Source organism: Echinococcus granulosus (genome assembly GCF_000524195.1).
Source record: "Echinococcus granulosus chromosome Unknown EG_S00024, whole genome shotgun sequence".
Classification (NCBI taxonomy): Eukaryota; Metazoa; Platyhelminthes; class Cestoda; order Cyclophyllidea; family Taeniidae; genus Echinococcus; species Echinococcus granulosus.
In genome coordinates this window covers 966,145-988,570 of record NW_020170404.1, presented here as the reverse complement: position 1 = coordinate 988,570, position 22,426 = coordinate 966,145, and the positions used below count along the sequence as shown (strand labels likewise).

Genomic DNA, 22,426 nt, shown 5'->3' with positions numbered 1-22,426 from the left:
TTTTAAAAATATTTATTAGAGTAACTTATGGCAAAATTGCTCTTGTTCCTTACTGTGCCGTCTGATCTGGTATTTGTTTATCTCCTATGAGCTGTTGCTTCTAACTTTCCCAATCCATGGGTATGTTTGTTGCTGGAATAACTCGGATTTTATCTGCTTTAATAGGTAGTGGAAAAGGCAGCTTTCGATGTAGATGAGCTGGCAGCAGCCCTAGATCTCATTAGTCAATTCGAGTCCGCTCTGAAAAGAGGTGATACCGGATCGAGCCCCGAGGCATGTTCCTCCTGGCTCACACGAATTCGGCGGGAGTGCGCTGATCTCTTTGAACTGCCTGCTCTCCTTGCTGCCGTGGCGCGGCCTCTTTTGGACAGCATGCTGATCAGTTGGAAACCTCTCGTTGTGAGTTTTCAGATGTGTTTTTGCCTCTTCTAAACTTAAAAATCTATATAAGCCTACTAGATATGGCTTGTATTATTGTCGTTGAGTCTATTTGAAGCACGCAGCGGTGAGATGCGTGGTCTTCAATGGTATTTAAATACATTTTTCTGACCATTGCCTAAAATTCATCTTGTTTCACAAGTGTTAAGTGTAGTACTAAGGTTTCAACTCTGGTCTTAGACACACCAACATAGTTATTTGATGTTCAGGTGTTTTTGCATTCAAATGCGCTTTTACTATAACTATCCAACCAATTATCATTAAATTTGGGCTGTTGGATTAGCAAAATGCAGCTCTATTTTCAAGGCTGCGAAGTTTATGAAGTTTCAGCAAGAAATCATGCTTTTCTCTTCCCTTAACTCCGACCACCTAGCCATAATGATTCAATATTAATGTAGGCAAAGTCGTTGCATTTTCATTACACAATCCTTGGACCAGATCCGAGGTCCCCTTGATCTCACAATCCCATATTTACTGTATGAATATCTGTATGTGAGTCAGCAAACTGTGATCGAACAACCAGAACCGGAGGTAACTCTCGCGAATCCTATGCTTCCTCTCTTTTCGCAGTCGGAACCTGTTGATACTTTTCACCTCATACTGCTTTGTTGCCCCAGCAACTCGAAGCGTCACCTAGTTCAGATTCCTTAGCGTCTAACGCCTCGGTTTTCCCCCATTATGAGTTTGTATGTGTATTTTCTTTGTGTCTACTAGGAACGGGAGTTATAATAGAAATTGACCTCTAAACTAAACCCTGCTTATACAAGTTTCTGATCAGGCGTTCCTTCAACAATGGCAATTTGAAGCTGTTAATTGAGATGTGGGTAACATATCGGTGATAGGGTAGATTATACACAGTTCGAATGTTTTATTGTTTGGAGAAATTTACGATTCAATCTGAAGTTATTTTACGTACACTTGTGTTTGTTATATGATCGTGTACATGTGTATGCGAACCCGATGTAACTTCAACTGTGATCACTGGCCTTGATGTGCCTTTTCTCTACTCATTTTCACCCAGGCTTCTCCATTGTGAATAGCCCGTTTTGCTGCCAGAGCCCGAACAGTTGCCTAGTCCTTGGATTTTGATTTTAACACTTGTTACGTCCTTCTCATCCAAACTTCAAATATGTGTCTCCCTTTCCTTCTCTCCACCAGAATCCAAGCTATGGCGTCTCTGCGTTGATGGAGTGGCGCAGCGCCTTGGACGATGCGGGCGCCTTTGAGATCCTCTTGCGGACGAGTTGGTTACCGTCGGCGCGACGCTGCGTCACCATGGAGTGGGACCCGCATGACTGCGAACGCCTACTCGCTGTCTTCGAGGCCTGGCAATCCCTCCTGCCCGAGGACCTTCTTCAACACGACCTCCTTGATGGACTAGTGCTGCCCCGTCTTCGGGTACGCCTCACACATCCCGTGTGAAGTTTGCGACGGCTTATGGTCTAATTGTCAATTGATCACTGGCTGTGATAACGTTAAGCTTCCTTCTCTTTCTAACCTTCAGACGGCAGTGGAGGCGTGGAACCCACTGACAGACACGGTGCCCATCCACACGTGGCTGCACCCCTGGCTGCCATGGTTCGGTGGGGCCTCTCGCCTCGCCACTGTGCATGAGGTGGTGTTGCACAAACTAGCCCTTTGCCTCACCAACTGGCATCCCTCTGACGCCTCCGCCAGCTCAGTTCTCCTGCCCTGGCGAAATGTCATCCCTATGACCCAAATGACCATCTTCTTAAGTCGCAATGTCGTGCCCAAGTTGGCTCTGGTCATGCAAACCTTCCAGGCAGGTTTTCTCCCTTTTTTCCCCTCTCTACTAGTTGTCCCTCAATTGTTTGCTCTCCAGAACCCATTTAGCTGTGTTTGCTTGGTTACTTGATCCCTTTGTCCGTGTTCCTTGTGCATTTAGCGCGTGTAAGCATAAACCTACTCAACAGTATGAGATCTTATCTATTTCTTTATCTTTATACAGACTCCCCAGACAAATCCGCCTTTTTCCACCTTCTTACTGGTGCGTTGCTACCTCTAAGATATTATGAATAGGGATATCAATTGATGGTAGTGCTGGAAGGGTAACGGTGGTTTGTTCGTACCAACACCAGATTTTTGAGCTGTTTCACTTCGTGGATACTTGATTATTCAACTCCTTTGTTGGTGGTGTTTAATGTGTATTAAGTCGTTATTTGTTGCATCCTAGTGTAATCCTAGGAGGTGTTCTGTGCCATGCACGTGGCAGCAGTTCTATTCTACTGCACACTGACCGTTTGAGGTTATTTGCATAAGTGGTATGAAGATTACCAAGCGGGTTCTTTTTTCTCCTTGCCTAGCCTATACCATGGGCTCTTTAACTCACCCTCCACTGAATGCTGAGATGTTGTTTGTGCACCTCTTGGATGGTCCGCCGAATCCCTGCAACAGTGTGTTCGTTCGGCTGTTACATTCCTTTCTCGATTTTTCTCTTGGGCATTAAAATCTTCAAGCTTTCGTTATACAAGCTAGTCAAGAAATCTGAAGTCAATTCAGCTGCTGAGTAGTGGCTGGTTTACAGTCTAGTACCTACTAAGCTGTGCGCCCGTTTGTCTATTTAACCCCTTTGTCTGCGTATGCTGGTGTAAAAAAGATCAAGAACTCGCTTTTCTGGTAAAAAGTCTTGTTTCCTTGGTCTCCCGTCCTTGCTAGACTTACCAGAACACCTCCTTAATGAAGATTAATTGTAGTCTGTTAATAGTAGTGCAGGATGAGATCCAGTAATGACTTGGTTGAAGGAACAGAAATGGCCCCCCATGTGAAGGTGTAGAATTTCGCTCCGTAACCGTATCCTTCTCGTGCAAAAAAGCCGTTGTATCCTATTTTAATCTGAGATTTATTTGTCCTCCTGGAGCCAATCAAAGAGCAGATTCCAAAACAGAATTTCTAGGGCTTTCGTAACACATACGCAAATATGGTCCGTTTTGTGCTAGGGCAGTAAGCAAAGGTAATTTTACCCGCTCAAGTTATGCAGAGACGTCGACTCCTGAACCTGATACTTAAAGGGGTGGGAACTTTTAGCTGTTGCGTCTTTCGTCACCAGATAAATCCTGCGGACCAGAATATGGAGCCCTGGAACTGGGTGATGCGTTGGCTGGAAATTGTCGACCCAGCAGTAATAGCCGACCTCCTCGAGCGCTTCTTCCTGCCACGCTGGCTCCATTGTCTCTCCGAGTGGCTCACCCAAGCTGTGGATTCGCGCAATCGTCACGCTCCCTCCACCGGCCAGATTTTTAGCGAAATCGGCGCCTGGTACTCGGGTTGGAAGGGTCAAATCCCCCCCGAGTTGATGGATTATCCAAGTATCAAGGACGCGCTCACGAAGGCCCTCAACTTCATGGAATGTGCGATGCGTGGAATAACTCCGGTTAGTGTCTTTCATGTTCTTTACTACGGGTTTATGTGGCCGCCCTGAACACGCTCATTGTATTGCCATTTCAGGAGGCCTTGTCGTACGGAAGAGCACCGAATTCCCAGCTGGCCTCGGGGCCTCCCAACAGTGGTACTGCACGTCGTCCACCGTTCGTGCCTCTACCACAACTTCCACCGACGAATTTGAGGGAACAGGTGGAACAGACGGCAGCTCAGAGAGGCTTCCTCTTCCTTCCCATTGCAAATCGCTTCCACGAGGGCAAACAAGTGTACCGTCTAGAGGCACAGCAGGTCTTTTTCGACCGCAATGTCGCCTTCTGCTTCAATTCGTATGATTCCGGTTGGCATCCCGTCTCCTTCAATGAACTCATGGCGATGGCTGAGTAGAACTGGTTACGCTTGCCCACCTATGTACAGTCCTCCTGAATTGTAAAATTTATACACTATGTTTTATTGCTTTTTTGCCATTCCAAACCTATACTTACCGCCGTTGCTCAATTGTCAGTCACCTGTTCACTTAGTTAACATTACAGATTTAACAGCTACAAAACAGTTTAAGCATCAAACACCAAAATTGCCTTAATTCCTTTTGCATTGACTACTGATCATAGTTAGTAGTAGTGTGAGGATTAATCCTGACTCGTACAGATGACCGGCCATGTATCCCGAGGTTCATCAGTCCACTGGGTCCAACGAGATGTTATTTTCGCCCGCGATTTTGCTGCTCCTTATCACATTTGGGCCTTACTGGAGACTAAACAGTACCGATCAGCAGATGAATTAGGGGTCATGTATATCCCCATTGCGACTATCGGTCTGTTACAGCAACTTGACTAGTAATGCATTGATAGAATAAGCTACATTGAACGCGACGCTAGGACGTTGCCGTTGGATGTAAACACGCCGGCTTTACCTTTATGGCCCATTATTTGCAACTAGACACGACCGAGAACACGGATGTCAAGTAAAGAAAAGCTAATAATTAGGAAAGTGACTAACAGATGTAGAAGTTCACTGCTTCTCACTCGCTTCCTTTAGAGGGAGGATGCAAGATCACCTTGGTTGAGATTGTGTGCCAGCGAGATAGAAGGGTCGGGTGAGAGTGTGCGACTGCTGGGTGATCTGCTTAAATTCGCGCTCCTGCGACTCCTCCACCAGACGGCGATTAACTTCGGTCAGTAGGTCGAGCACATGAAGGGAGCTAGCGTACTTGCGAAACACATCGACGAGAATTTGGATGAACCAGCTTCCAGCCTTCTCCGAGCGCCAGGACACAAAGCCTGGTAGGGTGGAGTAGGCGATTATATAGTCACTCATGTAAGGCAGACACTTCCACAATGTCTTATGTACCCCAGCGTCCACGCTTTCCAACGGGGATGCAACAAAACTTGCATTATCTGGCTCGTATATATATCCCCGATCCTTCTCCTCCCCTCTACAAGCTTGAAAAAGAATAAACTTGGGTTTGCCAGCTAGGGCTGGGAAGGATTTGTTCGTGAAGGCTTCGAGGATATCATTAATGGCAAAGAGTTTTCCATCAGCAGTGTAGATATAGTCCTGCACTCCGTGGGACATTACAATGAGACCACCAGTGTCAACGTTATAGTGACTGGGGCTTTTTATAAAGGCGCTGAGATTAGACTCCAAGGCAGTGGCGGTGGGATCTAGAAGTACTTCGACGTAGTATCCGAGGTCGGTAAAGAGGGATTTTAAGGCGGCAACATCTTCTGATGAACCAACTCGGTTGCTGAGACCTGAGCCCACTTCGAAGTTTGAAATGTTTACTAGGAGGATGTGGCCGCGGGGAGTAGAGTTGACGGGGTATGCAGCAAGCGACTGCGTGGGCTGCTCCGAAACATGAGTTTCCACCTTGGCTGAAGGTAAAACTGAAGGTACTGGTGGAGGGTTTGTGTTTAAATTAGCCATTTTTTCGGCGAGAGACGACTGATTAGTTTCGGAAAGGGCGGATACGAAAGTATCATAGGCATCGGGACCACAGCGGACTAAAACATTGAGGAGGGTTCGAACTTGATCAGCGATTATGGGACCAGAGGAGAGGATTTTCTCTGCCTGAGTCCGCGAAAGAATTTCATGGCAAAGGAGGTAATCGGTAATCTCCTCGATGTCACGCAGTCCCTTCACGAAATCAACCTGCATCCGACTCAGACGTTGCCGTTGTTCACTATTCATTCCTGGAGTCAAAAAATAGCACCTGCCCATACATTATGTTTAATTAGCACCACAAAGTAGCGAATTCGAACAAGAGCATATACACTGTGGTCATGCAAGAAGTATATTAGTAAAAAAACCATTGTTAACTAATAATTCATTGGCAGATAACCATCTAGAACTATTTCATTCATTTGCTTCTCACAAGGCCGGATTACAAAGTCACTCAAATATTGTAAGTTGAGGGAATTAGAAAGCAAAATCAATAATGAGTTATAGTTTTAAAAAATGGAACGCAATTATGTTACTCGGGAAGACTAGGAATATACTAAAAATTAGGCCAAACCGGTACTAAATAAGTCAGAGGATCTGGCCTACTTCTACTACCACCTTGTGGAAGAGCAACACATTGTTTCTGCGACAACTGTCCACTAGAAATAGCTTCGTGAGACCTTCAAGACCATTACAAGCACTTAGAATGCGCACCAAGGTCCCTCGTCTAATTGTACGTAGGTACATTCAAATCACATTAAAAGTAATACTTCCAGAAGTGAGGATATGTTGCTCAATTTCAAGTGATTTATGTGTAACAGCTCAAAGTATTTGTTTAGCTGTGGCTGCAACTTCATCGCTCACAGCCAAATCATATTCCATAGTTGGATAGATATATGTTGAAAAAAAGGAGCAGCATTACAATGCTAAATATACATGGCAGCATATGTGTCACATAACGCATATTACAGAATTTCATGCATATTTCATGGGGAATATATAATTTGGCTCACAACTGTAGTTAGCAAAAATGGTTGCAAAAACATATTGTACTATTCTGGCTACGACCAAGAATAAAAATAATTTTGGTAAGGTTGCTGGATGCAGTGCTTCGAGACTTCCCTGAAGGCGAAAGAAGGCACAATACTTGGGCAGAATATATATACTCAGCACAGAAAAGGTGTCTGGGCTACTGGCAAGGCCCGAAGGCCAGCCCACCCAGCAAGAAGCAAAAAGGGTATTTCAAAGTAAAAAAGTGGTCCATCACCAATACCGAGAGACAAACCACCATTGTATTACACATATGTTCAACACAGAGAAGGTATATGCGCTGCTGGCATGGTTTAAGGCGTGCTCATCTAGCTAAGTAGAATCTCTAAAACAAAGTAGACTCTTGCCAAAATCGGCTGTTAAACGAACATCCAGCGCATTACACATCTACTCTTCTCTTTTGCGCGTTGTCCCAAGTGCTCCTTTTGCTCAAACTCCCGCATCAGTCATCACAACAAAGTCGATGCTGTAAAGAAACACCGGCGAGCCGGCTGTGCCTGTCACCAAACTTTCATGCATCTGAGGTGATACTTGACCTCAACGTCACTTATTTTTCCTAAAAATCCAGCCGCATCTGACGTTTTGTTCCGTTTGGGAACTGGATTCAGAGACAGAGGATTGTGCTAGCATTCATGTATGTCCACAGGCAGGTGTAAGTGCACTGGCTTGAGGCGGACTTAGGTAAAGGAGGCTGAGGTATAACACAGGTCTGTAGAGAAAGGGTTGTGCTTCTGCTCCTCCTAGCCACGTTGTTCTTACTTCGCAGCTATCCCGTCATACCCATTCGGGCTCTATCCAGTTAGTAAGGAAGTAGAGGAGGTATCGCACGTTCATTTTATCGATAATTTTGTGTAGACACTGTAGAGAAATTCCCAGATGGTTCACGTCCAGTGTCACTTCAGTTGTTACCAGCTTTCCTGCTGAAAAAGGGACTGGGGTGGTTGCCTGTGGTAAACGCCAATTTCAGTCCTTCTGCTTGGAGTCATTGCTGATTCGTCCATCCGTCGCATACGTACTTCTTCTGCTCCGTTGAGATCTATCACCTAGCGGTAGGAATCAGGATAGATGTCCTTTAAGATCGGATTCGCTCTCCGATGCCATCAGTATGGCTCCCCAGGACTTTTCTAAAATAAAAAAAGAAGTAATACTGGGGTAGAATATATATATTTGACATAAAGAAGGTATGTGGGCTGCTGGCATGGCCCAAAGGCCATGAACTGGAATTAGTTGCTCCAACTGCATCGCAGCAATGGCTGTAATACCGCTATTGTTAGACTTTTGGTTTTGGTAGAGTCCCATTTCTAAATTGGTTGTTGCACCAAACCAGATGCAGCACAAACTTCTATAACAATCATTTTTTTAATTTTCCATCGTATCTGTTTTGCTTCTTGTGCTGATTTTGATGCAAGACAAACCCTAACAAGTAGGTTAGAATTTTAGGGGTGTTTAGAGAAATTTTTCTGGAAAAGTGTCAGTAAGTAATTGAATCAGAATTATCCTTATTCGTTGCCTTAAGAGCACTAAACAGGCGAAGTCGCCACCCCGCCCGCCTAGCGGGCTCTCGCCATTTTACGTGTTCAATTTCGTCCTTTTGTTGGTTACTGATAATGCATTCATCGATAGTTCCTCCAGGAAAAACTCTCCCAAGGGTAGGCTGCGTTTGTTTTTCTTACGACAGGCCGATGCACGTATTCCTAAGCCTCCGAAGCCCCCAGAGAAACCCCTAATGCCGTATATGCGGTACAGTAGGAAGGTAATGAACGTTCGCGATCCTGAGTCTGTAGGTGTGGGAAAAAGTGAAAAATGAAAACCCTCAGCTGAAATTATGGGAGGTTGGCCGCATTATTGGGCAGATGTGGCGCGAGTTACCTGATGAGGAAAAAAATATTTACATTGAAGAATACGAAGCTGAGAAGCAACGCTACAACGATACTCTTCGACAATATCACAGTTCTCCTGCCTACCAAGCGTGGGTTGTCGCTAAGGAACGAGGTATATTGCGTACTCATGTTTCTCAATCATGTGCTTCTGTTCCTTCAACTTTATTTTTGTAGCCGAAAAGGTAATTGAGGAGGAAGAGCGACGGAGTGCTGCGCGAGCTCGTGAAAAGCATGAACCACCGGTTGATTTACGGGAGTCTTATATTCTGGAAGACAATGAAGAAGATCCAGATGAACAGTTCACTGTGAAACACGTGGCGGCGGCTCGTTTCCAACGCAACCATCGTCTCATGCACGAAATTCTTAATGACACAAAGCTACCCGATCCTGGCCAGCTAATCACTGAGACTCGTATACAAACTCTGCAGATGCAGGTCAAACAGTTGAAGAGTCACAAAAAGAATCTGTGCAGTGAAATCGAGAACTGTGAGTTACGACACCAAGCTAAGATGCACCGCATTCAGGACGAATCAGCTGCGTTTTACACCGAGTATCGTAAATTGATGGCTCAAACTCCTCGGATCTCAGAGTCCCAGTTCACTGACATGATTGTCAAGGCAAAACAGGATCTGGATCGTGAGGAAGAGAAGAAGCGTGAGCGCCAGGCTGCAGAAAATGAAGCTCGTAAACAGCGTGCTCTGAAAAGAGAGGCCGAGATGGCAGAAGCTGAGAGGCGTCGTCAAGCGCAGCTTCTCCAGCAGCAGCAACAACAAGTACAGACTGCTTCCCAGGTTCCCCACGCGCCTAATGTATGGTTTGACTGGCTCGCTTCTGTTGTGCCTGTTTTTTATTCTAGCACTTGTATATTGTTTCCTCTAGCAGGGACCTTCGATGGAAGATCCTGGCTACGCACAAGCGCAGCAGCAGGCCCAGTACAATCGGAAACCTTACCCTTGTCCTCCCCCACCGGCATCACAAGCGTATCCACCCCCACCTCACTATGCTCCCCCATCAACACAGCCACCACCATCCATGGAGGGAGTGATGGAGGCAGAGAGAAATAACAATGCACTCGTTGAAGAGTCTATCAAGAAAGATGTTCCCGCTTCCGAACCGGGCGCAGAAGTGGATGATCCCAACTCCAAAATGGCACAGGATCAACAACAGTCGATGGTCCAAAGTTCATCAACTGTGATGGGTGGTGGTAGCTCACAGCCACCTCCGAATTACACGGTGCCACCGAATCAACAAGCTCCGCAACCCCCACTACCTGAATATCAATACCACCAACAGCAGCAACAGCCACAACAGCAGTCGATTCCACAACCGCCTCCAATCCAGGGTCGTTATCCTCCGAATTACTATCCTCAAAGTGGGAGACCTCCTTACTCGAGTTACCCCACTCCGCAGCCTCAACCAGCACCTCCACCGCCGCCACCGAGTTATCCAGCTTCTCAACCACAGCAGATGTACCCGTCGTGGCAAGGGCAGTACCAGCAACAATCGGGGTACCCAGGCGGGGGTATGGTGCCACCGCAAAGGTATCCCCCGCCACCACACGGCTACCAGCGCCCGCCTTACTCGGAGGTTCAGGCTCCTCCTGTACCTCCGCCCTACCAGCAACAACAGCAAGCGCCGGTAATGCACCATCCTCATCAGCAGGGCTATTGGCAGCAGCAGCAGCCTCCGCCACCACAACAATCCGACATGTCCCAGCAGCCACCGCCCTCTGGACACTACCCGGTCTCATCAGCCTCTGCTGACCCGCAAATGGGAATGATTCCTCAGAATCAGCCACCACTACCTTCGCAACAGGTCGCGGCTCCATCCGCTGGGTACTATCAGGGTAAGTAGTTTAGAATATTTGGTGATACTGTAACTGTACTAGGTGGTCTGATGCGCGAAATTCGTGCTAAGCTTAAAGACTGAACCTTTCAGTGCTCGAGGACTATCTGTACTGTTTTCCCAAACTTGATAGAATTCCAATCGTGAGTCAATTACACGGGTTAGATGAACCAATACTGTTAACTTGCAGCTACAAGTCTATTATGCTACTTCAGGTTTTGTCTATCCGCACCACTTGAATTAATCCCAAGTTGTTGTAAATTGGCTACCCCAAGTTCTGCTGAAAGATTAACTCGGACATACTCCTATTTTTAGGCTATGGCGGAGCTCCACCGCCGGCCTATGGGGTTCCGTCCTCCCAAAGCGGGGTCTACTTCAACGGCCCCCCACCACAACAGCAGCAACCGATGCCACCGGGTGGTGGTTATGGGCATCAGCCCTACATGCAGCCACAACAGCAACATTGGCCCCAACAATATCCACCGGCAGGTTATCCATCTTCACAGCCACCACAGAGACCCTCGATGGCTCCACAGTCCACTCCTCTTTCTCAACCTCAGTCCACCCCGCAGGCACCACATCCACAACAACCGCCACCACAGCAACAACAGCAACATTCAATGGGTGCACCTGCCACTTCGGGGGGTGCTGGTGGCGGTGGTGTGGCATCGCCAGGGGATCAGTCGGCCATGCGAAGGCCCTCGCCTAACCCTCGGCACCCTGCCGCTACCCCAACTCCACCGGCTCCTGGTCAGTAATTAACACCAATCCCTCCTGCATTTGTACTTAAACTTTGTCTGTCGGTCTGTCCACGTGTTCGTCGCTTTTATGTACCTCATTTAATGAATCTGTGGCTGCTCCATTCTTCTGGGTCCCAATACTTTCAAGATCAGGTTCCAAAATTTGCTGGTGGGGTTTTTGGGCGTACTATTGTTGCTCCCATGTTCTCAAAAGGTTAACCAATTTAATGTTAGGTTTTCCTTTGGGTGTTTTAAAGGTGAAATAACTGACTGAGTTTTGCCTGTCCGGTTCGTGTCCGGCTTATAGACACCTGTATCGGGTACAGCGATCACTACGTCGAATCTATCTAGTTGTGAAATCCATTCAAAACTGAGGGGGAGAGCAGAGTCTGCCTCCAAATGTCCACCCGCAGTATCATCGACGCAAAACGTTTTACGCCATGCCTCAATAGGAAATTGTACTCCATCCATAAATTGCTCTATCCCCGTCTGAAGTAAGTCGAGAAGACTTCACTTTTTTTCATTCCGATCTTAAATGTGTGCACTTTTAACTCTCATCCCTTCCTGTGTACTTGCATATACAAGATCAGTTCTTTGAAGAGGGAGTGGGTTGGGATGAGTGTCCGGGCCTACAAAGTAAGGTGACACTTAGATTGCCGTCTGTTGCAGTCATCGCTTTACGTTTAGATATGAATGCAACGTTTCGTCAAGACAGTAACTCGGATAGTTAAAATGATTACGATTGTCTTTTCACTACTCCAAAGAAATCAAAAAAAAAATGCAAAAAACGCGGCTCATAAGGTTAGTTATCAGTAGCAGGTTCGGAGGGCAGCTTTAGATACCAACAGTGACAATCACAATTGGGCGCCGGACAGACCACCTTTGTACTATTGTCACGCTGCCGCATGCACCACGCTGACATGTGCTCCATGTGGCCGCCGTGGTGACAGAGGGGGCAGGCCACAATCACACCACGCGCTGTGATGTTGCAAACTGCGCAGCGCATCAGGCTACCACCCGCACTAGCGGTCGCGGTCTTAGCAGCCGGAGTGGCAGTGAATTCCGCGAGACCCGTAGGGCCAACCATCTCTGTCTGGACAGATGGAAGGCTGAGCAGGTGAGTTAGCGCGGGCGGCATGTGTTCGGATCGCCACTCACCGGGGGAGAGAAGAACTTGGCTCTGACGGTCGAGGGGTTTGGCCAATCCGAGGTGATAGAAATCGGGGCGCGAGCGAGCATGAAGCCATGTCAAAACTTTGTGCCACTGGGCGGAGAAGTTGGCGCGGGGCATTATGAGATCCCACGCAGATAGGAGGCTGATGTAGACGTTGAGGAAGTGCGTGTACTGAAGCACGTGTTTGAATGACAGCAGCCTTGAGACGGAAAGCAGTTACATAGTCAGTATAGCCATCACTGGACAGACCAGCTCCCCAGCCATTGTGCTCACCAAACGTGAGAGGTGTAAGGAGCGTCCTGTTGAGGCTCCTCGCCAGTAACCCCACCAATGTCCATCAGCACTTGTTCCCGAAAGTGCTGCTGAAGGAGAGCGATGTTGGCGATTTCTTCGGAGCTTTGACGACTTCGAAACACCTCGGAACCGGCAATATCGGTTGTAACGGAGACCTTGTAGCATGGAGCAGTACCAGGTGAAGAAGGTTGAGGTGACTCCGAAGGGTCCGTGGTTATGCTCTCGGTCGAAGGTAAAGGATTGACTGAACAACTGCTCGACCGTGTCCTCGCGTACGAAGGGACACTCGTTCCGTTCTCATATGTAGACTGGTCGGTAAGACTTTTATCGGCTAAAAGTAATGATGCAATTAAACATCAGCTGACATTCCTGCTTGGTGAATGGCATGAAGTTATTAAAGTTAGACATACATTTGACAGTTGTTGCCTGGTGTGACGTTCGAGTGGGTGTGGAGTCTCCCGTGGTGGGTTTCAGAGACGCCCTTTTAATGAAGAGAGTAGCGCTTTGTGATTGCTAAAATGAAAAGGAATGGCATATACGAAATGATGGAACAAGTTTGTGAATTTTTGGTATCCCTCGCTGTAACGAATTTTAGTTTATATGGAATTGTAAAGTTCGATTGTCTTCACGCGCCATCGCAGTCCGTTGCTGCACTCTCCACTGCTTTTCTCTCGTCATCAAATGTCAAACTGAGGTTAGTTTGGTTTCAAGCCTGGATAAGCTTCTTGTTACGTTTGTTGCATAGCATTTGGAGAAGGTGTAGTAGCAGGACATACAACCCAGTAAGAAGTGGTGATGAATCACTCAGCCATCACCATATCGCGACGAAGGAGACTTCCTGTTGTCCATAATAATGGGTAATTGAAATCACTCGAAATTAAGACGTCGAGAGATTCCAATGACGGGTGATTAAAAAGCCACTCATTTATGCCTACATCAATTGGAATGGGAAAATCGTGACGGAAGCTGAGCGGATGGGGTCCATCGATACGCCTCAAGGAGGATTGACTTGTTCCCTTCCGTAAGTTGTAAAGTCGCGCGATTTTACAGTTCACTGACTGACCTGCAATGGGAAATGACATCAAGGGAAAGAACATTATCACTGGCGATCCGCCAACGATTCAGCACCCATCACACACCCCCTAAAGTCCCACTTCATCCGCAGGAGACCAGGCTCCCTTTGTGTGTGTGTCATGGACTTCAGACGCAATTTCTCACTAATGAATTTGTTGTAGAAGGCCAAACAACAGCCACGGCTAGGATCTATCTACTCAGCATGAGAAAAAAAACTCGAACGGGCGTAAAACTCAGCCTTCAGAAACAGTTAAGACTAGTCAATCAGGCAGAGGAAAGCCTGATCTCCACAAAACAATGCAGAGCCTTCCAGACCCGTGCGATTAGCGCTTTATAATGAGGGAGAAAGAAAGGTAGTGTTTCATCCTCATTTCTTCTAAGTCATAGTGGTAACCATCACCCTTTCCTGGCTAGGCTTTTACATGGCTTCTAGAAGAAAAACCGTTTTATAAAGTTGCATTGGCAGAAAACTCGTGCCGCGTCAGGCAAAGAACCGCACAAAAGTATGCGGTTTCTACAAATAAAACTTTAGGACTAATGATGATAAAGATTCCTTGCGTCAAGGCGTAGTGTGACTGTTCTCAAGTCAAGCGCTACCCCCATCTACCTTGTCGCTGTCAATTCAACCGATCTAACTGAGACATAAATCAGTGCAACCACGTACCATGAACTAACGCCATCGTTATAACAAAAAAGGGGCTACATACAGAACCCGAAAAGATTCAATTAAGGATAATTGACAGCCAAAGGGTGTAATTTTAATTGGTATAAAAAAGAGTGGCATTTTCCGAGGTGAAAAATGCGCACTATATGAATGCTCTGTAGCCATATTCATATCGCCCACTAATATTCAATCTGAAGAAAGCAATTTGGAGCGTAGACGAAAACGGGTTAATGAGATGAAGAAATACATCTTTTTAATGAAAGTCTCGCCCTAAAGGACTATACAAGGACCTGCTATCTGCCCAAGAAGAAGCATATGTAGGCACTAATTTCTGGCACTCAATGTTGATGAGGGAGACTTTTTTAATTTGTTATGACAAACATTAAATTGGATTAAAATTTCATGTGTAAATCGCACCTCGTCTGCCCTCTCCATAGACGTCAAGGTGAGCGGTTCATGAGCTTCCAGAAGAGCTAAGTTGGGTAGCATTGCAGTCGACTTGGATCTTCGCGATGCCTGTATCCCAGTGGCGGACTGGTGCACCTGTTGAAATGCGCGCCGAAGTGGGCTCTTTTGTTGTTCAAGGGGGCAAGGCCGGAAGTAGGTGAAGGAGGTGCGTTGCGGTTGCTTCAAAGCTACAGCGGCGACTTGCGATGGCGCAGTGAGGAGGAGGGCTGGCGGACTGGACTGCGCGTCGATCGCGGCCATTGCGAAACCCATCATTGTCAAGCTCTGGACGTCCCCGAGGGATAGAAAGTGAGAGAGCCTAGGAGAACCGGAAATTTTACGAGCACCCATCTTAGTACGTCTCTCATCACTGTAGTATGCATTTGACAGCCCGGTTCTCCTACCCAAGTCTGTACGTCACATATACGTGACATGGCGGATTTAAGAAATTAGACTGAGGAGATTAGGTTTAAAAAGTTGGTAATATATTAGACAAATACAAAGTCAAACTGTAAATACTAATTTTCTTCCGGGAGTCTGGTAGTAAACGCGTAAGTGAAACAAGTACCAGCGGCTCGGCTTAGCCCTTCTGTCTATCTTCCCGACAATAATAGGAGGTATCAAACGCGGCAATTGAGTATGAAATTTCATGAGCGTACCAACCTCAAATTGACCTATAATTTGACTTTCACGCTCCAAAAGGTAGAGAAGGAGAGGCTTAACAAATTTGGAATTAACTCACCAAGTATTAAAGAAGGCACGACCAATAGATTGACTGGCGTAGGGCGGAACGATGGGGGGAAAGGGGGGTTGCCTCAACTTCGCGCCAGCCAGAGACGCCACAAAGCTCCAAAACTAGAGAATTAAACAAATTAGCTAGCTACACGCAAAACGGTGGAAAGTTCACTCCCCAACAGATGTAGAGTAGCGATTAGAAACCCGCGGAAAAGGGAATGATTCAGCAGATTCGAGGATGAATTAATTAGCAGTTACAACTAAATAGATATTACTGAATGCATTTAACCTAAAAAGCTTTAATTTTCATCTGCCACAAAAGTAGATGAAACTAATCTTGACTACAGAGAGCTAGGCTAAGGGTAGTATCTAGGATCTGAGAATATCTGCTAGCGTTACACGGACGGGCTGTATTTGAATGAGAATTGAAGTCCGATGAGCCGGAGGCGTGCGTGTATGTGCTCGCGCGGATCCGCGAAGTTCAACTAACCTGAATCAAATCCAACCGGCCAGTTGTTTGAGCGACCTTTAGGTTTTGTAAGCACATGCGCTTCGGATCGGCAATGTCAAGCCTGGATGAATGATAAAGAAGGAAAAGTGAATGGGATGTACGTCAATTTTGAAAAACCTCGGCTAGACCATGCCTAACTCAAAGCATTTTGCATGGGTTGTGGGATCATGTGCTGTGCAAAAAACCGCCTCTGCAGCACTTAACATGGATTATGGAAGCACACTTAGGTGCATTTTGAAGGCTCATAAGAAAACTGGTTCACTTATACGTAGCGCCCCCCTCCCACCTTCGTTTTTCTGAAGTCGAATGAGGTCATAATTTTTGCAACATGCGGAAGGACTGAGGGGCTGCTGGCACGGCCCGTGGGCTATGCCGCTCAGCGGAGATACAATCGTGGGGCCTTCAAGGCCCACGTAACCAAAAAAATGGTTAAACAAACCACTAAATTATTACATTATAAGTGGCAATCATGTGCTTAGGCGGCAAAGCAGCCAGTAAATTAAGGTGGTGCATGAATAAGTCCCTCAAATACAATCATTCACACATCACGAAGGCAGTAAAAGCGTCTAATGGCAAGTCCAGACGGGCTGACTTCCCAAATACACAAATGTGAAAACTGGAACATTCGTTTTCTGCCTCAAGCAATAAAAGCACGAATTTTAGTTGGTTTAATTCTAACGGCGCAAAATTGAGAAAAGGCCCCCGTTGAAGTGACTTACGAGTAGTTGGTCGCAAGGTACTTTGACATCGGTATCAATGATGAGAGTTCGCTGACAACTGCTCGTGGCGAACCTATGCAAAAGCAGACAAAAGTGAGCTCAAATACACACAGTAGTAGGAGACGAGGGCGTATCGTCAATCAAGTGGTAATGGAGAAGTACGACATTCTCGACTAGGATACCGACGGCTAAGTGGGTAAATAGGGTTAAATAGTGTAATATGTGTTTTGAACAATATGCCACGAGTGTGATAATCGTGTAAATTGTCAAGACTAACCGTTAGAACGAGTTCGATCAAAAGAGGCCTTTCGAAGGGAATTTGAAGCATGGAAAGGAGTGAAACGCGTGGCATAGGATGTTCTACGCATCTGCGTTCTTTGATTCACTATTGTAGGCTGCTCGGTGCCCACGACTGGTGCCTTTCCAGTAGAGGCAGTGGATACCTGAAATAGAACAAAGTACAGATTTGGAAGCTTTACATATCGTGGTAATGAAATTTGCTACACAACAAACACGAACAGGTCACCTTCCTAGATTCGCCAGAGGTCTTTCCTGAAAAGTGGCGTCTTCGATTGGCATTTTTTGGCGATCCATGTGTCATTAGGGAGGAACTGGAAGTACCTGGTATTGTCTCTCTAACAACACCAGCACAGACAGCATCCGCACTCAGCGACCTTTTTAACTGGCTACAAGTATCACCCACTGCCTGATCTCCAGTCTGCAATAACCTTTGTTGCCTGTCTGCAGCCTTGCAAAAGAGGTGTTCCTTGCCCTCTGTGAGCTGAAGGTAGTCGTGGAAGGAGCGAGGTGTGCGAGTGGATGCTAGAGGCACTGGACTAGCAGCTTGAACAATTTCTACAAGGGGTTGATGAAGCCCGAAAGCCACCATAAGGCCTGAGGGGGAGATACGAACCCCGGAGGTGCGTGGAAAGGGGACGAACACATCCTGGGAGGGCGGCTGTGAGACGGCGTCAGTTCCCTCAGCGGTGGTGGAAGCCTGAAAATCGGGATTTTCTTGAGCAAAGCTGACGTAGGGATCGGATGACGCCAGATTGGTCCCATTATCACCTGTCTTCTGCGGGTGGAAGAAGATTAAAAGGATTACAGATGGTAAGGATAACTTCAACTTACACACTCCTCGTCAGAAGAAAATGCCAAATTGGTAGAGGTGAGATGTTTGAAGACCTTTCGGATGCACGGCTCTAGACACCCACGCGAAGCAGAAACGGTCTTTTCGGCCGTATGCTGAATGTCCTGTAACGGAGGTGAGGAGGAACTAATTACACGTTCTAAGTTCTCACTTTAATGCAGATGCTTTGTTATGAAACACAACTCTGGAATTTACAATAACCGTAATACCATCGCTGAGGTGAGTTGATTTGTTACTTAACATCATAAACATCCACAAAGCACTAGAATGTCCCCTAATTGAAAAATACTCTATCTTCTTTCGTCGCATTGCGGTGATGAGTTGATATTGCAGTGTGGCGAGTGAATTCACAATGCAGATTTTGAAGCGTACACAAGTTCATTCTCAGAACCATTAGTCTCCACTTCAATTTCTATCAGTAAATCATGTGGGTGTTTTCGGTTCAACCACAGACGTTACAGTAAAAGCAGAGTGGTGGAATGCACTCTCTGAATCACAATGAAGCAGTGGTGCACATCAAAGTGGGTCATCTGATTGCTACGCGAAAAGCAGCAGCAAAGAATGACACTAGGGGTAAAAGATTGCAACAAAATGAAAGCCAGGGTATGAACTTTCACAAATAATCTACTCAAAGATCTGTAACAAAGTGGGAATTTGGTCGTCTCAAGAGTAAAAACGCCACCTCAGCGGTCAAGTGGCCTCAAAATAAAAAACTAGGAAAGTGGGGTAGATAAAAGCTTGGACAACAGGCTAGAAGTGGCATCAATATACAGGTGCTCAGAATTGTTTCTTATACATGGGCAAACGGTCTAATGAAACCAGGTTAGCCTTCAAAGTTTGTAGTATAGTGCATCAAAAAGCATAAATTTTATCAGTTTATTTACAAATGAGGCCAAACTTCCAGGACGACTCAGATGCTACAGTTTAGCACTTACATGCCAATTCATTACCTATGCAGTGTACCACCGAGTCCACTGAATTACACCTCAAGTAACCTGTGGAAGCACAAAACTAGCCGAGCATACCTTAAGCATACGCATGAGTGTTGATTCATGCACGACGGGATCAGAGGCGATGAAAGCAAAAGTGGGAGGGCAATTGGGTGCAGGATAGGCGGGAGGAAATCGAGCCAGAAGGGTTACGTTGCCGGCACTGGGGAGAGACCCTAGAGTCCTTCCTGAGCTCGTCACCGTCAACGGTGTCGGTCGTGGCGAGTTAGCAACGGTGGTGGACTGAAAGAGCGCGTCCAGATCGGTCAATGGAAGGGAGTCAGCGCGATCGCGTGACTTAGCCGCCTCATTGCCTGCATCGAATCCACACACTGTGCGGTGATGGTAGTGATTACGACGGCAGTAATAGAGCGTCAATCGAACTGTGCAGTCTACTTCATTGCGATCGACATCATCAATTCGGTACTAGCAGCAGGAGGAACAGACAAATGAAGTCATCACTCACTGCCCCGAGAAGATTATTGCTAGCTTACCAGGCCAATGGAAGAGCTAAGAAGGGAGAGTTCTTGCGCGACAAACTGGAAGGCAAGAGGGTCTGTTTTGGTGGATTGAGAAGCTGTACAAAGAACGAGAGGGAGGGAGAGAGTCATTAATCAGTTACTGAGACACTTTAATGCCGCACAGGCGTACAAATAACCTGTCTGTTCTGAGAATGGGCGCCTGCTGGAGACATCATTACCATCCACGGTCTGGAATATTAAAAAAAAGAGTAAAAAGATACCACAAATGAAGTGGGAGAAAGGAAGAAGGTTTTTATACAGAAAGAGCGGCTTTAGAATCTTTTGCAGCCGGTTCTGAGGCCACTGGGCGTGAGGGACTATGATAAGATGATGGCCTCACTCCACTGACGTGCAAAAAAGCAGCCGGTAGATTGTGAACCCTCAATTGGCGGTCTCGGGACCAGGAGACGAGGTTGGGCAGTTGGACTGCAGGAGACAATGGGGTCACATTAATAACGGTATTAACTAAAAGTGAATAGTGTGAAGGATTAAAATATGCCTTCTTTTGCATCCACAGGTAGTGGTAGAGGGAAAATATTTCCCAAACTTATGAATTATTAAAGCAGAAATACCGCACGAAGCATTGCATTCATACCTCCTCGATTCTTGAATTCCATAAATGGGTTATGCCTTAAGGTAAAGCAGGTAAATTGGGTAGAAATTTGGGACGAAAAACGCTTTCTGCATTTGGGGACTGACTAGTGCACACAATCGAAGCTGCATGGAGAAGTCCTCAAAGTGGATGCGCCCAGTGACCGACTTCCCGATGCTTAATGAGCCTTTGAAGATTTTACTTAGGAAATGCTCAACTGAGATGGCATAGGCTGGGCCCACGGTGCGCTACGGAGATGCCAACCCTAAGATAATCAGACAGGAATGGTAGAGTGGATGATCAGTAATTTTGTTGGGCTTTTTTAGTGGAAGAAAAGTATAGCGTTTATCACCAGGATCTAGTAAAACTTATAAAAAACACTTCCTCGACCGCTTTGGAACGTACCCATATCCCGTAGATTTTCCTTATTCTCCAAATCGAAAGTGGGCTCATTGAATGTGGAGATGGGGGGAAGCTCAGACCTACACCATCCAAAGCCGAGGACACAGCTCTCCTCACTGATGCCCGAACTCGACTGGTAGCTCACGCCCGCTCCCTCGTCGGCCTCATTCATGGCGGGGACCAGACGCATGGGGGACAGGGTGTCTGACCTCCAGAGAATCAAACCCGAATTCGTCCAACGTGTCCGATGCGGTAGGCTGACAATCCCGACCCCTTTAGGCTAAAACCAACACAGAGAGGAAAACTGCCATGGACATTGTAGTGTCCGACGCTCTGGGTTAAGTCAGTCATTGTGCAGCGATTCTACCTACTGATCAAGTCAAATCACGACTTTTAGCTTTTCAGCCGTAAAAAGGATACTACCGTGGTATTACGGCACGAGGCAGCTAGTGTCAAGGGCAATAACTGATGCACATATCGCTGAACTGTTCAGATATACTTAGTCAAGACAGCAAGCAACAGTGGAAGGGAATGCATGGGAATCGGAATAGGACTGCAAGCACAGTTTGGTTATGAGACGCTCAGCCACTTGGCAATGAGATATTTCAAAGACAGCCGCAGGTGCACCAGTTTTAATGCCGATCGCGGTGATTCAGCCTGTAGAGCGCTTGATTTTTAATGTCTAGTCAATGCATAAGCTGTGGAACAAATACTTGCAATGCCAGTAAGCTAGTGCGCACTGGGTGCCAGGAGCCCTTTTCACCTCGGGTCAATGGTGAAGAGTTGAGAAGCCTTTTGATACGAAGAAGGGGGATTTTCTAAATTACAGCATCACATGTGGTCAAACTTACTGACATCTGTAAAAGAGTGTCTCAGAGGTCAGCATTTTAACACCGATGAAAAAGTGAATCAGACTGGTACAAGGCGGTTCAGTCTTACTGACAAATCTTTTCGCATCCAAAAATACCGGGTATTGGGTGGATCCCGAGATGAGCTTATAAACACAGCATAAATGCAGTTTTCACTCCTTGAGATCCATTATTTGGTCTTATAAATTACCAATTTGATTTTAAAGTTCCCTGTACAAGGAACAGGAATATGATACGTATGGTGTAAGTCAGTTTACACAAATGCTGGATGAGGTTCAGTGTAACCGTGGGACATCTTACCGTGTAGCGTAGCTGAAACATTGGGATCTTCTTGTAATTGCCGACAAGCAGAGGGTCGTCGAAGTTGTTGAGATGCCAGACACGTAGGCTGCCGTCCTTAGTGGAGAGGACGAACTCACCAGTGCGAATGGGCGACCAAGCCATTGAAAGAACCCGCGACGACTGCATTGAGAGGTGGCGCTCGGGTGTGTTAGACTAACATGCAAAGGCAAGCAGATACTTGCTTCAAATATGGATGTATTCAACCATTAGCCGGACAGGAAAGGCACTTCAAATACAATCTGCAGACATCTGATCCTGTGAAAGTTGGTGTTTTTTAGTGGTATGAGAAGGATTACCCTTAGAATACATTTCCAAACAATGCATTGTGTGATACACTGCTTCCGGATGCGACAATGTCGACCGAAACGAAGTTTTGATACGAAGCAGGACATTTTATTCCAATGGCAAAACAAATACACGGAAGAGATCGGGCAAAAATGGGTTGAAAAGAGACGTACTCGAAGATCCCAAAATTGGACCATGAAGTCGCCCCCACTGGCAAAGCTGTGCTCTCGGAACGGATCCCAACGGAGCAGACTTGTGGAAGCTGTAAGGTCGGGAGAATCCACCTCAACGGGGGACAAAAGTGGGTGCAGCAAGGATGAGGATAATAGAACTAGAAACCTACAGAACAGTTCAATATTCTTCACCAG

General features: G+C 46.4%; 3 protein-coding genes across 3 annotated transcripts; 1 reads left to right on the top strand and 2 right to left on the bottom strand. All coding sequences in view use genetic code 11, as the record gives it.

Moving 5' to 3' along the window:
• Positions 1-4,887: 4,887 nt before the first annotated feature.
• EGR_04133 (Caspase-2) lies at positions 4,888-6,024 on the bottom strand (the record flags this gene model as incomplete). The annotated part of the gene is made up of 1 exon (XM_024493382.1): positions 4,888-6,024. The coding sequence occupies one exon, from the start codon at positions 6,022-6,024 to the stop codon at positions 4,888-4,890; it is 1,137 nt and encodes a 378-aa protein (XP_024352296.1).
• A 2,527-nt stretch (positions 6,025-8,551) lies between these two features.
• EGR_04132 (SWI/SNF-related matrix-associated actin-dependent regulator of chromatin subfamily E member) lies at positions 8,552-11,308 on the top strand (the record flags this gene model as incomplete). The annotated part of the gene is made up of 5 exons (XM_024493381.1): positions 8,552-8,609; positions 8,725-8,817; positions 8,880-9,496; positions 9,585-10,551; positions 10,866-11,308. The coding sequence occupies 5 exons, from the start codon at positions 8,552-8,554 to the stop codon at positions 11,306-11,308; spliced, it is 2,178 nt and encodes a 725-aa protein (XP_024352295.1).
• Positions 11,309-12,733: 1,425 nt separating this feature from the next.
• Positions 12,734-19,741, bottom strand: EGR_04131 (hypothetical protein; the record flags this gene model as incomplete). Its single annotated transcript, XM_024493380.1, has 7 exons — positions 12,734-13,089; positions 13,169-13,271; positions 14,914-15,353; positions 17,186-17,351; positions 17,435-17,905; positions 18,040-18,162; positions 19,706-19,741. The coding sequence occupies 7 exons, from the start codon at positions 19,739-19,741 to the stop codon at positions 12,734-12,736; spliced, it is 1,695 nt and encodes a 564-aa protein (XP_024352294.1).
• Between the last annotated feature and the right edge of the window lie 2,685 nt (positions 19,742-22,426).